The 17,234-nt window shown below is 41.1% G+C and overlaps 1 protein-coding gene across 5 annotated transcripts in view; it reads right to left on the reverse strand.

Annotated features, from left to right (window-relative positions):
- The window catches only part of kdm6a (lysine (K)-specific demethylase 6A), a 172,547-nt gene that overhangs the window by 77,511 nt on the left and 77,802 nt on the right, over positions 1 to 17,234 (reverse strand). For 4 of the 5 annotated variants that reach the window (XM_061970772.2, XM_061970770.2, XM_061970771.2 and 1 more), the window contains 2 exons: positions 9,729 to 9,783; positions 9,286 to 9,320 (listed from right to left, as the gene is read on the reverse strand). In XM_061970772.2, coding sequence (XP_061826756.2) covers positions 9,286 to 9,320; positions 9,729 to 9,783 — 90 coding nt within the window. Of the gene's footprint in view, positions 1 to 9,285; positions 9,321 to 9,728; positions 9,784 to 16,672; positions 16,869 to 17,234 lie in introns of those variants that run through there. The other variant, XM_072914534.1, reaches the window with a different exon arrangement.

Genomic DNA, 17,234 nt, shown 5'->3' on the forward strand with positions numbered 1-17,234 from the left:
TTATTGTTAGGCAGTTTTATTAACGTCCTCCCAGCACGGTAACAACACACAACAACAGCAGTCACGTTTTCGTCTACCGTAAAGCAGTTCGTCTGCCGTAAACAGCAATGTTGTGACACTCTTAAACAGGACAATACTGCCATCTAGTGTACATGCATATGTGACAATAACATCTACGGCTTTTAGATACTGCAGTGCACAACTGCGCACACAACAAGGAGACGAAGCAGAAGAATGAGGAAGATACAGCCGTGGCGACGCCGACGACGAGTAAGTTGAAGAAATACGCTTGTAAGTTCCAAGCTGCAGCTGCGATTGGACCTGGACAGGAGAGATGGAAGATTCCAGACTCCAGTGCATTTGATGAAAGCACTTTTGTGCGTGCCACACAGCAATGCATCATCAGAGAGGATGTTCAGCATGGTTAGAAAAATAGTGACAGAGAATAGAACAAGGATAGACAATTCAACCCTTAACTCAACAATGAGTAGATGAGTGTTATGTGTGTGTATATGTGTAAATAAATGAACACTGAAATTCAAGTATTTCTTTTATATATATATATATATATATATATATATATATATATATATATATATATATATATATATATATATATATATATATATATAAACACTGAAATTCAAGTATTTCTTTTATTTATATATATATATAAAATAAATATATATATAGCTAGAATTCAATGAAAGTCAAGTATTTCTTATATATATATAAATAAAAGAAATACTTGAATTTCAGTGTTTATATATATATATATATATATATATATATATAAACACTGAAATTCAAGTATTTCTTTTATTTATATATATATATATATATATATATAAAATAAATATATATATAGCTAGAATTCAATGAAAGTCAAGTATTTCTTATATATATATATATATATATATATATATATATATATATAAACACTGAAATTCAAGTATTTCTTTTATTTATATATGTATATATATATATATATATATAAAATAAATATATATATAGCTAGAATTCAATGAAAGTCAAGTATTTCTTATATATATATATATATATATATATATATATATATATATATATATATATATGTATATGTATGTATGTATATATATATATATATATATATATATATATATATATATATATATGAATGAAATAATTGACTTGGTGAATTCTAGCTGTAAATATACTCCTCCCCTCTTAACCACGCCCCCCACCCCGAAATCGGAGGTCTCGAGGTTGGCAAGTATGGCATATGACAACATCCAGAGGAGGATGTAGCTAAAAGTAAGCCGGCCTGCCCTTTTCAATGCAGACCGTGGGGATCAAGCTAATGAGCCATGTTCTCAACACACTCCATTGATTTATGGCGGCTTGCCACAAATACAAATGGACCGCCACTGAAAGATTTGGCGCAACTCATTTACCCTTGCTCATAAAGACATCATAATGGGTTTGTCAATATAGCGTATCGTACGGAAGCTTTGTTCACACTGCATGTCAAATACAACTTGGTTGCCCATATCTGGACTTTTCAAATGTGGATATAAATCAGATATGTATTTGATGCGACTGCAGTCTGAACGTTCGGGTCCCGGTCACCCAAAACGTAGTCATCATCGAGAGGTGACTAACGTCACAATTTTTTTTCACCAAAACAGACAGCCGCAAAAAAAGTCAGTGTCGAAAAGGTGTTCTTTTAAAGTGAATCAAATATAAAAGAGACCTACGTTACTGTCACTCACCCACACACTCCTCGGTACAGACTTCACAACAAACAGCCCCACAAACTACCATTGCTGAAGTTTTTTGCCCTCGTCCTCCAGACTGAATGTGGACTCCAGTTGTACATGGAAGTCCCATATTTCATTGGAAATGTAAACGACTCGGATTTAGCAAAAACATCTGATTTGGGCAACATACCTTGCAGTTTGAATATAGTCTCTGCTTCTTAACATACACTATATTGCCAAAAGTATTTAGCCACCTTCCTTGACTCACATATGAACTTGAAGTGCCATCCCATTCCTAACCCATAGGGTTCAATATGACCTTTTGCAGCTATTACAGCTTCAACTCTTCTGGGAAGGCTGTCCACAAGGTTGCGTAGTGTGTTTATAGGAATTTTCCACCATTCTTCCAAAAGCGCATTGGTGAAGTCACACACTGATGTTGGTGGAGAAGGCCTGGCTCTCAGTCTCCGTTCTAATTCATCCCAAATGTGTTCTATCAAGTTCAGTTCAGGACTCTGTGTAGGCCAGTCAAGTTCATCCACACCAGACTGTCATCCGTCTCTTTATGGACCTTGCTTTGTGCACAGTCATGTTGGAAGAGGAAGGGGCCCGCTCCAGTCTGTTCCCACAAGGTTGGGAACATGGAATTGTCCAAAATGTTTTAACATTCAAAGTAGGGATGTCCCGATCCAGGTTTTTGCACTTCCGATCCGATACCGATATTGTTTTTGCATTTCCGATCCGATACCGATACTGACCGATACTGGCCTATCTGAGCATGTATTAAAGTTTAAAGTTATTTAGCCTACTTAGTTGTCAGAATCATGTTGAAAAGGGTTTTAGTACTCTTGATAACAACTAGCCAGCTGAATTAGGGGAGTTTGATTAATACACAATGGTTGGTAACAAGAAACTGACCTGTTTATTCAAGGTTAACACAAAATAGACAAAATTATACATGACAAACAGAAATGGCATCATTGAACTAGGGCTGGGCGATATGGCCTTTTTTTAATATTGCGATATTTTAAGGCCATATTGCGATACACAATATATATCTCGATATTTTGCCTTAGCCTTGAATGAACACTTGATGCATATAATCACAGCAGTATGATGATTCTATGTGTTTTGATTGATTGATTGATTGAGACTTTTATTAGTAGGTTGCACAGTGAAGTACATATTCCGTACAATTGACCACTAAATGGTAACACCCCAATAAGTTTTTCAACTTGTTTAAGTCGGGGTCCACTTAAATTGATTCATGATACAGATATATACTATCAGATATATACTATCATCATAATACAGTCATCACACAAGATAATCACATTGAATTATTTACATTATTTATAATCCAGGGTGTGGAGGGGGGCGCCTGATGTAAGTGTCAAAAAGACAGCCAAAAGAGTTTGATATGAGAATAAATCTAAAGTTAAAATATAGGGTAGAAATGCACCCATTTGCAGGAAATGTACCGGTAGTCTTGATTTTCAAAATGTTCTTTCAAGGCTTGCATGTCTACATTAAAACATTCTTCTTCATACTGCATTAATATATGCTACTTTTAAACTTTCATGCAGAGAAGGAAATCACAACTAAAAAAATCACTAATTTTTTCATACGGTGTTGATGTGGAAATGTTTGCCATTTTGATGGTGTGGACGTGTGGCACCGAATGGAGATAAGCGTCTCGACAGACGTCACAATATTTGAACAATGATGACGAAAACTGTTGTCTCTGTCGTGTCCGTGTGTCGAAAATTGTTATGCGCTTATTTTTTTATTTGATTTTGTGCATGGCATAGATTTGCGTGCGCAGAGGAAGCTTGAGCAGGCGCGCACCTTAGCGGCTGCGCTAGCATCACAGCTAACGTTAGCCATGCCGCTACCTCGCTCTCTGCTGGGAGAGGACGTATACGTATGTGACGTATGACGTGACAGTATGTGACGTGTGTAAGAAGGTGCGCTCGCTGTCTGTGAGAGGGAGACACAGGAAAGAGTGAGAAGAGCCTGTCGTGTAATGCCAGCAGCTAAAAGCAACTGCGTTAGAATCCACAGACCTGTGGATGTGTTGAAGGTGTGCTGGAAAATGCGGAACGGAAATTACGGAGCAGCAGAAAAGTGGAATGTATTATTTAAATCGGTGCGTTGGAAAACACGGACCGGAGTTTTTTTTTTAAACTGGATCTGGATCGGCATTTTCCCATGCCTTGCCGATACGCAATTTTTGGCAAATATCGGCAGCCGATCCGATCCAAATATCGGATCGGGACATCCCTAATTCAAAGTTCCTTTCACTGGAGCTAAGGGGCCAAGCCCAACTCCTGAAAAACAACCCCACACCATGAATAGGGGTGGCATGGCATAGTGGGTAGAGCAACCGTGCCAGAAATCTGAGGGTTGCAGGTTCGCTCCCCGCCTCTTACCATCCAAAAATCGCTGCCGTTGTGTCCTTGGGCGGGACACTTCACCCTTTGCCCCCGGTGCCACTCACACCGGTGAATTGAATGACGAATGGTAGGTGGTGGTCGGAGGGGCCGTTGGCGCAAATTGCAGCCACGCTTCCGTCAGTCTACCCCAGGGCAGCTGTGGCTATGAAAGTAGCTTACCACCACCAGGTGTGAATGATTGATGGGTTCTACATGTAAAGCGACTTTGGGTTCTTAGAAAAGCGCTATATAAATCCCAGTTATTATTATTATTATTATTATGAATCCTCCTCGACCAAATTTCACTCAGCACAATGCAGTCCGAAATGTACTGTTCTGCTGGCAACCTCCGAACCCAGACTCGTCCATCAGATTGCCAGATGGAAAAGCGTGACTAATCAGTCCAGAGAACGCGTCTCCACTGCTCTAGCAACTATCCTTTCAAACAATGTGCTGGAATCACAAAAGAGAAGCACCTTCTACCAAATAGTGATTGGGCAGAGCCTGCCGATCTCAGGCACATGGCTACTTTTAATAGGATTAGCGTACCTATATGGGGCGTGGTCTGGGAGTGCCCAGCCACACAGACGCCTGGGATCAACACCAGGTTGATTGCGATGTAACGATGAAATGTGTTTGGATTTGGACATGCGCACTCCGGCTGTGAAACGTTCCTAGCACGACTCAAATCGGTTCGATTCTTGGGGGCAACGATTCAATTCAGAATCGATTCTCGATTCAAAACAATTCTCGATTCAAAATCCATACTTTTTAATAACATTGGGTTCCAGTTCTGTGATTAACTACACTCCTCCATAAAATAGATAGCTCTGATACATTTCTAGATTACTTAGAAGAAAACTGGTTTTGTTTAATAAAATTCTACCCAAACATTTACTAAAGTCAAATACAAATAAGGCAACAAGACAATTATCCCACACTTCTCTTTTCTAAAGTAAATCTGTAGAGAAAAAATGGGCATCTACTTCAACAATATGATTTGCCGAAGAGGCTGGACAGGACAGATTAAAAAAATAAAATTGCTTTTTTATTTATTTTTTTGAATGGATTAAGAATTGTTACAAAAAAGAATTGCGATTCAAAAATCAATTTTTTTACATTCCTAATGCACACATTTTAATGCAACTGAATGTATTCTTGCGTAAGAGTAAAACAACTTGCACTGAGCCTAGTCTATAAAATCCGCTACACCTCCCTGATACCGAAGTACATGTCAAACGACTTCCTTAAAGGGGAACATTATCACCAGACCTATGTAAGCGTCAATATATATCTTGATGTTGCAGAAAAAAGACCATATTTTTTTTAACCGATTTCCGAACTCTAAATGGGTGAATTTTGGCAAATTAAACGCCTTTCTAATATTCGCTCTCGGAGCGACATCGGGAAGCAATCCGTCATTTTCCCAAATACCGAGTCAAATCAGCTATGTTATTTTCCGTTTTTTCGACTGTTTTCCGTACCTTGGAGACATCATGCCTCGTCGGTGTGTTGTCGGAGGGTGTAACAACACCAACAGGGACGGATTCAAGTTGCACCAGTGGCCCAAAGATGCGAAAGTGGCAAGAAATTGGACGTTTGTTCCGCACACTTTACCGACGAAAGCTATGCTACGACAGAGATGGCAAGAATGTGTGGATATCCTGCGACACTCAAAGCAGATGCATTTCCAACGATAAAGTCAAAGAAATCTGCCGCCAGACCCCCATTGAATCTGCCGGAGTGTGTGAGCAATTCAGGGACAAAGGACCTCGGTAGCACGGCAAGCAATGGCGGCAGTTTGTTCCCGCAGACGAGCGAGCTAAACCCCTTGGATGTCTTGGCTCACACCGTCAAGAGAAGAATATCGACCCTAGCTTCCCTGGCCTGCTGACATGAGGGTATGTCTACAGAATATATTAATTGATGAAAATTGGGCTGTCTGCACTCTCAAAGTGCATGTTGTTGCCAAATGTATTTCATATGCTGTAAACCTAGTTCATAGTTGTTAGTTTCCTTTAATGCCAAACAAACACATACCAATCGTTGGTTAGAAGGCGTTCGCCGAATTCGTCCTCGCTTTCTCCCGTGTCGCTGGCTGTCGTGTCGTTTTCGTCGGTTTCGCTTGCATACGGTTCAAACCGATATGGCTCAATAGCTTCAGTTTCTTCTTCAATTTCGTTTTCGCTACCTGCCTCCACACTACAACCATCCGTTTCAATACATGCGTAATCTGTTGAATCGCTTAAGCCGCTGAAATCCGAGTCTGAATCCGAGCTAATGTCGCTATAGCTTGCTGTTCTATGCGCCATGTTTGTTTGAGTTGGCATCACTATGTGACGTCACAGGAAAATGGACAGGTGTATATAACAATGGTTAAAATCAGGCACTTTGAAGCTTTTTTTAGGGATATTGCGTGATGGGTAAAATTTTGAAAAAAACTTCGAAAAATAAAATAAGCCACTGGGAACTGATTTTTAATGGTTTTAACCCTTCTGAAATTGTGATAATGTTCCCCTTTAATGACCGCCATAACCACAACACCAGGGGGAGCTCCACTAACCACGTTAAACCCAGATTCCGATCTAACAAAGGTCTTAACTCATTCTCCTTCTATGCCACATCAATATGGAATGCACTCCCGACAGGTGTAAAAGAAAGGGCATCTCTATCCTCCTTCAAAACCGCACTAAAAGAACACCTCCAGGCAACTTCAACCCTTGACTAACACCCTCCCTTCCACATCCTGTGGAATGTAGATACTTATTCTTATGCTTTCTGATCTCTCTCTCTATGTCCACTACTTGCTGTACATATCCTACCAAGTCAGTCCTACACTGTTCCAATGTCCATTTCTCTGATGATGCAATTGTTGATGACTGAAGTGTTAATATCAACCAAACCTACCCTACCCTCCACATCCCACCCCCGGATTGTAAATAATGTAAATCATTCAATGTATACACTGATTAACTTGTGTGATGACTGTATTATGATGATAGTATATATCTGATAGTATATATCTGTATCATGAATCAATTAAGTGGACCCCGACTTAAACAAGTTCAAAAACTTATTGGGGTGTTACCATTTAGTGGTCAATTATACAGAATATGTACTGCACTGTGCAATCTACTAATAAAAGTTTCAATCAATCAAAAAAAAAAGCGTATGCCTTTTTCTGGATTTGAAAGTACGTCTATTTTTAGTAAGAAATCCACGCAGCTCTTAATACATTAGGCCCTGTCTGCCAGAGAATAAGAAGACGTAGCAAAAGGGATCATTATTGCCAACTTAACGACTTTGTTTGCTATATTTAGCAAGCTTTTTAGATTCTCTTTTTAAAAAATAAAACTGAAATGCAACTTGTTCTGGTCTTATTGGACACTTGCAACAAGCAGTGGCTCCGGCGTAAATGAAACTGCCCACTCATGCAGAAGTGAGAAATGCTTAGGGGTGGTGGGAAAAGTCTAAATTTGATCAAATATTTATTCACAAGTTGTCTGGCATGGCCAGTTTTATTCCGGCTGACTCCCCTTCGTTGCAATTACATACCTGCCAACTTTTGAAATCAGAAAAACCTAGTAGCCAGGGTCCAGGGGCCGCAGGCCCCGGTAGGTCCAGGACAAAGTCCTGGTGGGGGGTTCAGGGGGCTTCCGACGCAAAATGATTATTAGCATTCAGACAGGTTAAAATGTTGCTAAAACCATCACTTTTCTATCAGTCACAGTGACTTTTCAAAACAAAAATATTACAGCAAAAATCATATGGGTTGATTGACATGTTTATTCTGTAAGCTAACTTCAATAGTTTGAAATTATTTTGACAGTTAATGCCAGTTATCCTGTCAACCTTTCACAAGACTTCAATTTGTTAATTGAAAGTATAAACAGTATAAACACATTTTACAGTAAACAAATGGTAAAACAGTACTAAACAATTCCATTAAAAAAAAAATTGGTGTCATTATTAACTTTCTGTCCAAGCTTGTATAATCTACTGCCTTGTTCAATTGTAAAAAATATTCTGTGCCTAAAATTCACATTTCTATCACAATTATCATACTGTAAACATGGTAAGCTAACTTCATTAAAATTAATAGTCCTGTCAATAGCATGGAATTACAATTCAAATGTAGTTTTTTTGTAAGCCTTTCAAAAGAATTCAAAATATGAAAAATTAATGAAAATTAATTTAAGCCATCAGACACTTGAAAAGTGGCACATCACATCTCTAATGTAATCATTTTAACTTTTCAACAGAAATAGCACTGCAAAAATATTAAGGACATACTTCTGTATTTTGGTAGTTATGCTGTCAACATTTAACAAGATTTCGTCAATTTGGACTTGAAAGCATAAATAGTATAAACACTTTGAACAGTATAACAGTACTAAACAAGTCATTACCTTTTTGTGGCTAAAATCCAAATTTATTCTATCAGATTGATCATACTGCAAAAATGATATGGTAACTTTATGATAAGTTTACGGCATTAGACTTGTGTTTTTTTGTCCCAACGTGGTCTTTTACATCGCTAATTCCTCCGAGTCCGATCGAAAAATCTTGTCTGCACAAAGTGCAATTCGCGTACTTTTCACCCTTTTTGGAACGGATAATTATTCCCGGATAGGCTTTTGAATATTCTTCACGGAATGACTGCAGTTTTCTTTTCGGTTTAAGACTCGTTTGCGATTTTTCTCCGGCTGATTCCATGATGCTCGTTTGGAAACAATGGCAACTGGTGCCTCGTGCTCGGCAGCGGTGCTATAAATAGCCTCGCGCATGGCATTCGGAATGGCTCGATAGGAAGTTATGGGAAGCAGTGTCGATTATCATTGTTGTTACGCGATTTCGTGAATAAAACTTAAAAAAAAAAAAAATGTTTTAATTAATGAAAAACCGTATTTTTTATCACTGCAACCGTAACCCGGAATAGGTTGATGAAAACCGTACTAATTACGGGAAAACCGGAGTAGTTGGCAGGTATGCAATTACAGTTGTGGTTTTCCACATTTAAGATAATGAACCAAGCTAATATGCTCATTATCCTCAGCATATACTGCAGCTATGTAGACCTCACTAACATGGAAGGAATGTGTAGGGCTTACCTGGATCTCATACAAATGAGCAATGTGGAACTGAACTGTGAGGGGAACAAGCAGAAAAATATGAATTAGCATTTCCTGGTTGAGGAAGCACACAGACAGAAAATCAATAATACTGTATTGCATGTTCTTCCTGTAGACCTCAGAGGGTACAGATTGCACCCAGCATGGATCACAGATGGGAAAAGGATAGAGAGACAGTAGGGTGCGCATGTAATGTGTAATGTGCATGTGAGATCTTGCAGTGCTCCCTTCTGCCGTCTCCTAGGCAACCCCGTTTTTTTGGGGGCAGATAGCGAGAGACAGGCAGGGGGAACTGCAGCACAGAGAGGAGTAACGGCCCTATTTCCTCCAGACATGCAATGTGGACTTAAAAGGCTGGTGCAGAGCTGTTGTGGTGGCGCGTTTAATTATAGAATAATAGTCGTGAGCGGCCAGCGACTTACTCTCAGCCTTGGACAAAGTGCAGAGGTTTGAGTCGATCAACGCCAGCTGAAAATGCTGCAGAAAGAAAAGGAAGACAGAAAAAGATCAGAAACTGTTTTCATAAATAATCACAACATTGTTAATTAACACTGATTAACCTGAAGTTATTATTCAAGTTTTGCATTTTTATACGATTATTAGCACCTTTCTGATGGGGGTACCAACCACAATTATGTAGTAGTCCACCAATCAAAAATTTTCTCATTTTGGCATGTTAAAATGTAATCATATTACCGTATTTTTCGGACTATAAGTCGCAGTTTTTTTCATAGTTTGGCCGGGTGTGCGACTTATACTCAGGAGCGACTTATGTGTGGAATCATTAAAACATTACCGTAAAATATCAAATATTATTTATCTCATTCACGTAAGAGACCAGGGGTCGGCAACCCGCGGCTCCGGAGCCGCATGCGGCTCTTTGATCAGTCTGATGCGGCTCAGCAACTTACTTGCTGAACCCCCCAATTTTCCCGTGAGACTTCCGGATTTCAGTGCCTCTCGCAGAAAACTCCCGGGATTAATATTCACCGATTTTCACCCTTATGGCTATAATAAGGGCGTGCCATGATGGTACAACATTTGGCGCCCTCTACAATCTGTATTAACAGCGTGCCAGCCCAACATTTGTTATACAATATACATTTTCTGCTTGCACACGTACGTGACAGCAAGGCATACTTGGTCAACAGCCACACAGGTTACACTGACGGTGGTCATATAAAACAACTTTAACACTCTTACTAATAATGCGCCACACTTTGAACCAAAACCAAACAAGAATGACAAACACATTTCGGGAGAACATCTGCACCTTAACACAACATAAACATAACAGAACAAACACCCAGAATCCCATGCAACCCTGACTCTTCCGGGCTACATTATACACCCCTGCTACCACCAAACCCCGCCCCCACCCCAACCCTGCTCCCTCACACATCAACCCCCCCCTCCCCCCCCCCCCCTCTCTCTGTGCGTAGGTTGAGGGGGGCGGGGTTTGGTGGTGGTGGTGGGGGGGGAGATAATGTATCCCGGAAGAGTTAGGGCTGCATGGGATTCTGGGTATTTGCCCTGTTGTGTTTATGTTGTGTTACGGTGCAGATGTTCTCCCGAAATTTGTTTGTCATTCTTGTTTGGTGTGGGTTCACAGTGCGGCGCATTATTAGTAAGACCTGTGTGGTTGTTGACCAAGTATGCCTTGCTGTCACCTACGTGAGCAAGCGGAAGCCCCATACAACGTGTGGCTGATCAGGCACGCTGGCTGTAGTGGGTGCTATATGCTGTACCATCACGGCACGCATGACGCTGACAAGCGCCATTCATTTAAAACCCACATAAAGGTGTGGGCAGCATGTCTGAGACCCCTAGTTTATACATAGCACAAAGCAAAAAAAAAAAAAAATTGTATGCAGTGTTATTTCATTTAAAATTTCAAAAAATATTTGCGGCTCCCATTGTTTTCTATAATTTGTGAAACTGGTCAAAATGGCTCTTTGACTGGTAAAGGTTGCCGACCCCTGGACTAGACGTATAAGATTTCATGGGATTTAGCGATTAGGAGTGACAGATTGTTTGGTAAACGTATAGCATGTTCTATATGTTATAGTTATTTGAATGACTCTTACCATAATATGTTACGTTAACATACCAGTTGGTTATTTATGCCTCATATAACGTACACTTATTCAGCCTCTTGTTCACTATTCTTTATTTATTTTAAATTGCCTTTCAAATGTCTATTCTTGCTGTTGGCTTTTATCAAATACATTTCCCCAAAAATGCGACTTATATGTTTTTTCCCTTCTTTATTATGCATTTTCGGCCGGTGCGACTTATACTCCAGTGCGACTTATAGTCCGAAAAATACGGTACATTTTGGCAGCCTTTTGTTAGGGTACCAGACACATCGGGATGGAACAAGCCATACTTCAGTCTATTAACTGGCTAATAAACCGTCAAGTTCCCATCCATCCATCCATCTTCTTCCGCTTATCCGAGGTCGGGTCGCGGGGGCAGCAGCCTAAGCAGGGAAGCCCAGACTTCCCTCTCCCCAGCCACTTCGTCCAGCTCTTCCTGTGGGACCCCGAGGCGTTCCCAGGCCAGCCGGGAGACATAGTCTTCCCAATGTGTCCTGGGTCTTCCCCGCGGCCTCCTACCGGTCGGATGTGCCCTAAACACCTCCCTAGGGAGGCGTTCGGGTGGCATCCTGACCAGATGCCCGAACCACCTCATCTGGCTCCTCTCGATGTGGAGGAGCAGCGGCTTTACTTTGAGCTTTACTTCTCACCCTATCTCTAAGGGAGAGCCCCGCCACCCGGCGGAGGAAACTCATTTCGGCCGCTTGTACCCGTGATCTTGTCCTTTCGGTCATAACCCAAAGCTCATGACCATAGGTGAGGATGGGAACGTAGATCGACCGGTAAATTGAGAGCTTTGCCTTCCGGCTCAGCTCCTTCTTCACCACAACGGATCGATAGGGCGTCCGCATTACTGAAGACGCCGCACCGATCCGCCTGTCGATCTCACCATCCACTCTTCCCTCACTCGTGAACAAGACTCCGAGGTACTTGAACTCCTCCACTTGGGGCAAGATCTCCTCCGCAACCCGGAGATGGCACTCCACCCTTTTCCGGGCGAGAACCATGGACTCGGACTTGGAGGTGCTGATTCAAGTTCCCATTTTTTTTTAAATTGGAAAAGTACCAAAACAACATTTCCCAAACTTCTGTGCTCTTAAAGTGGACAAATTATACTTAAAATGATCGTAAAACTGGGATTGCTTACCGCACATCGAAAAACTCACGGTGAAACCTCACTTCTGGCTGAAGCAGCTACTGCGCTAATGGCTTACTAGCTTAAATGCCAACATAACATAAATTCAAAACACAACGTAATTTCCCATTAGAATCAGAATCAGAATCAGAATCAGCTTTATTGTCATTACGCAAGGTAACGAGATTGAGGCCATTCCATACAGTGCGATGTGTGCATGCTAGAAAAACAATGTGCAAATATATAGAAATATAAAAAAATGTAGAAGTGCAATGAATATGGTGTGAAGTGAATATATACATGAAAAAACAAAACAAAAACAGGGTGGTTGGTGGAATGGGTTATTGCACCGAGGAGAAGGCAGTTATGAGGGACAGTGGGGCAGTCCGTTCAGGATGGTTATGGCCCTGGGGAAGAAGCTGTTCTTTAGCCTGTTTGTTTTGGTTTTAATCCACCTGTAGCGCTTCCCAGAGGGCAGCAGGTGGAACAGGTGTCATACGCCAATCTGAACGTATACAAACACATTGTTGTCTGAGCAACTAATCTATTCAATTGTGCACATTGGACACTCAAATAGCAATAAAATAGAAGCCAGAATATTTAATGTTTTGTCTTCCAAGGAAAACAAATATATTGAGTGTCTATATATTTCACAAACAAACAAATATAAAAGTGCTTAAAAAGATTTGCGTGTGTGTGTACTTTCTGAGCACATTCAACAATATCGTGATAATAATGATAACCATGATAATTCTGGTCACAACAACCGTGATGTGAAATTTTCATTTCAACAGCAATCTACTGATTGTTACCAGACAGTGGTCGCCTTTCTATGTTTGAATATTTTGGAAAGTACTTCAGTACTGTACCTATAGCAGTGGTTCTTAACCTTGTTGGAGGTACCGAACCCCACCAGCTTCATATGCGTATTCACCGAACCCTTCTTTAGTGAAAAATAAAATGTTTTTTTTTTTCAAATTCAAGACAAAGTTATATGTTTTTTTACTGGTGCATGAGCATCACCTTGTTCAAAGAACAAAACCAACACAGTGCATGAACTCACAACAAATTACACACCTGCAAATCAGATGGATAATTAGAGGGAACATTGTTTGGGGGTATCCATAATACGCCGATAGGGAGAAGATTTTACTTTCACAATTTGTTGGGTGTGTTTTGATCTCCGTGGCAGAGGCTCCGCCGAACCCCTGAGGCCGACTCACCGAACCCCTAGGGTTCGATCAAACTAGGGATGTCCCGATCCAATATTTGGATCGGATCGGCCGCGGATATTTGCCAAAAAATGCGTATCGGCAAGGCATGGGAAAATGCCGATCCAGATCCAGTTTTTAAAAAAAACTCCGGTCCGTGTTTTCCAACGCACCTATCTAAATAATACATTCCACTTTTCTGCTGCTCCCTTTTTCCGTTCCGCATTTTCCAGCACACCTTCAACACATCCACAGGTCTGTGGATTTCGACACACGGACACGACAGAGAAAACAGTTTTCGTCATCATTGTTCAAATATTGTAACGTCTTTCGAGACGCTTATCTCCATTCGGTGCCACACGTCCACACCATCAAAATGCCGAGGCAAACATTTCCAGATCAACACCGTATGAAAAAATTAGTGATTTTTTTAGTTGTGATTTCCTTCTCTGCATGAAAGTTTAAAAGTAGCATATATTAATGCAGTATGAAGAAGAATGTTTTAATGTAGACATGCAAGCCTTGACAGAAAATGTTGAAAATCAAGACTACATTTCCTGCAAATGGGTGCATTTCTACCCTATATTTTAACTTTAGATTTATTCTCATATCAAACTCTTTTGGCTGTCTTTTTGACACTTACATCCGGCGCCCCCCTCCACACCCTGGATTATAAATAATGTAAATAATTCAATGTGATTATCTTGTGTGATGACTGTATTATTATGATAGTATATATCTGATAGTATATATCTGTATCATGAATCAATTTAAGTGGACCCCGACTTAAACAAGTTGAAAAACGTATTGGTGTGTTACCATTTAGTGGTCAATTGTACGGAATATGTACTTCTCTGTGCAACCTACTAATAAAAGTCTCAATCAATCAATCAAAACACATAGAATCATCATACTGCTGTGATTATGTGCATCAAGTGTTCATTCAAGGCTAAGGCAAAATATCGAGATATATATTGTGTATCGCAATATGGCCTTAAAATATCGCAATATTAAAAAAAGGCCATATCGCCCAGCCCTAGTTTCAATGATGCCATTTCTGTTTGTCATGTATAATTGTGTCTATTTTGTGTTTATCCTTGAATAAACAGGTCAGTTTCTTGTTACCAACCATTGTGTATTATTCAAACTCCCCTAATTCAGCTGGCTAGTTGTTATCAAGAGTACTAAAACGCTTTTCAACATGATTCTGACAACTAAGTAGGCTAAATAACTTTAAACTTTAACACATGCTCGGATAGGTCATTATCGGTCAGTATCGGTATCGGTCAGTATCGGTATCGGATCGGAAGTGCAAAAACAATATCGGTATCGGATCGGAAGAGCAAAAACCTGGATCGGGACATCCCTAATCTGTACTGTAAAGTTCTATATTGAATAACAATAAAAAGGAAGTCTAAGTCTAAGTCTTAATCATACCAATTTTTGGTAATAATGCGCCACACTTTGAACCAAAACCAAACAAGAATGACAAACACATTTCGGGAGAACATCTGCACCTTAACACAACATAAACACAACAGAACAAACACACAGAATCCCATGCAGACCTAACTCTTCCGGGCTACATTATACACCCCTGCTACCACCAAACCCCGCCCCCACCCCAACCCTGCTCCCTCACATATCAACCCCCCGCCCCCCTCTGTGCGTCGGTTGAGGTGGGCGGGGTTTGGTAGCGGGGGGTGTATAATGTATCCCGGAAGAGTTAGGGCTGCATGGGATTCTGGGTATTTGTCCTGTTGTGTTTATGTTGTGTTACGGTGCAGATGTTCTCCCGAAATGTGTTTGTCATTCTTGTTTGGTGTGGGTTCACAGTGTGGTGCATTATTAGTAAGAGTGTTAAAGTTTTTTTTTTTAATACCGCCACCGTCAGTGTGAGCTGTGTGGTTGATGACCAAGTATGCCATGCTGTTGCCTACGTGAGCAAAGCGAAAGCCCCATACAACGTGTGGCTGACCATCACGGCACGCATGTCGCTGACAAGCGCCATTAAATAAAAACCCGCGTGCCGCACCAGCTTTCAAATTCCACGTAAAGATGTGGGCAGCGTATCTGAGACCCCTGATTATACATAGCACAAAGCAACAAAAAAAAACTTCATATGCAGTGTTATTTCATTTAAAATTTCAAAAAAAAATTTGCGGCTCCCATTGTTTTCTACAATTTGTGAAACTGGTCAAAATGGCTCTTTGACTGGTAAAGGTTGCCGACCCCTGGTCTAGTCTCTTACGTGAATGAGATAAATAATATTATTTTACGCTAATGTCTTAATAATTTCACACATATGTCGCTCCTGAGTATAAGTCGCACCCCCCGGCCAAACTATGAAAAAAACTGCGACTTATAGTCCGAAAAATACGGTACCTAAAGGCCAAGCGCTACATCGGTCACCTCTGACCTCCCAAAATGGGCAAAAAATTCAGAGAAGACTAGAAGCAGCAAAGTTGGACTCCTTGTAAGCGTGGCTGCCAGGTGTCCCAATATTAATCCACAGCATACACTTGCTACTCCACTCACAAGTGGACATCATGTCTGCAATGTGCTGTCCATAGTCATGCCGTGCACAAATGTGCTGCCGCCGGGGTGTCTAATAGCTCCTTATAGATGGCTCCAAGGTGACGGCGGAGTCATGCAAGCATGCATTTAAAGAGACAATGTAAGTGTTGTATCTGGGTCATTTGTCGACCCGTGAGAACAGATTGTACTAGTTCCATGTCAGCAAGACTCGGTCCACATAGAAAAGCATGAAAGTAAGTGAAACGCTGAATCCATGATGCAAAAGGTGGCGGCGGCCACGCTTGAAGATCAATGCCGGATGGACGCCGGGAAGGCCGCCCGGCGCCTCACACGTGCGGGACGCCGGCTTTGAACAAACCGAAAATAATCAGACAGAGCGTTACCTATACGACGGGGCGGCTTGTCTGCAGCCTTCTTCCTGGCAGCCCTCATGCATCTTCCTGCGAATGCTCCACACCTTCCTCGCTCCTTCACACTTACGGCAGATAATGCGGCACTGACTGTTAGCTTGACATTCCACCTCCCTTCTCATATCTTTGCCTCTCGCTCTACACCACGTTTCTCTCTCACTGCTGTCTTATTTCCCTTTGCCCCCCCCCCCTTCCTCTCTCCCTCTAGTGTCAGTGATTACTATTCAGCAGACGGCTGCAGTGGCGAGTGCAGAGAGTGAGAGAAAAGAGATGACACCCAATACCTCAAAAGCGGCAACATTACCACCACCATCGCACCCTCGCCTTGGTTCTCGGCTCTCAGCTACGGTCAAGCGGACAACTCATGCATCCATTGAGACCATGTTCACACACACCGAACGCTATGGTGTCATTTGTTTCAAACACAGTTAGGGGATTGGTATTGTTTACTTTTTAACCGATACTAGTACCAGTCAATACTTAAAAAAATGGTGCCGGTGCTTAATCAGTACGGGTGTGAATGTTTGGGCACCTA

The sequence above is a fragment of the Nerophis lumbriciformis genome, linkage group LG13, assembly GCF_033978685.3.
Source record: "Nerophis lumbriciformis linkage group LG13, RoL_Nlum_v2.1, whole genome shotgun sequence".
In the NCBI taxonomy this organism is placed as follows: domain Eukaryota; kingdom Metazoa; phylum Chordata; class Actinopteri; order Syngnathiformes; family Syngnathidae; genus Nerophis; species Nerophis lumbriciformis.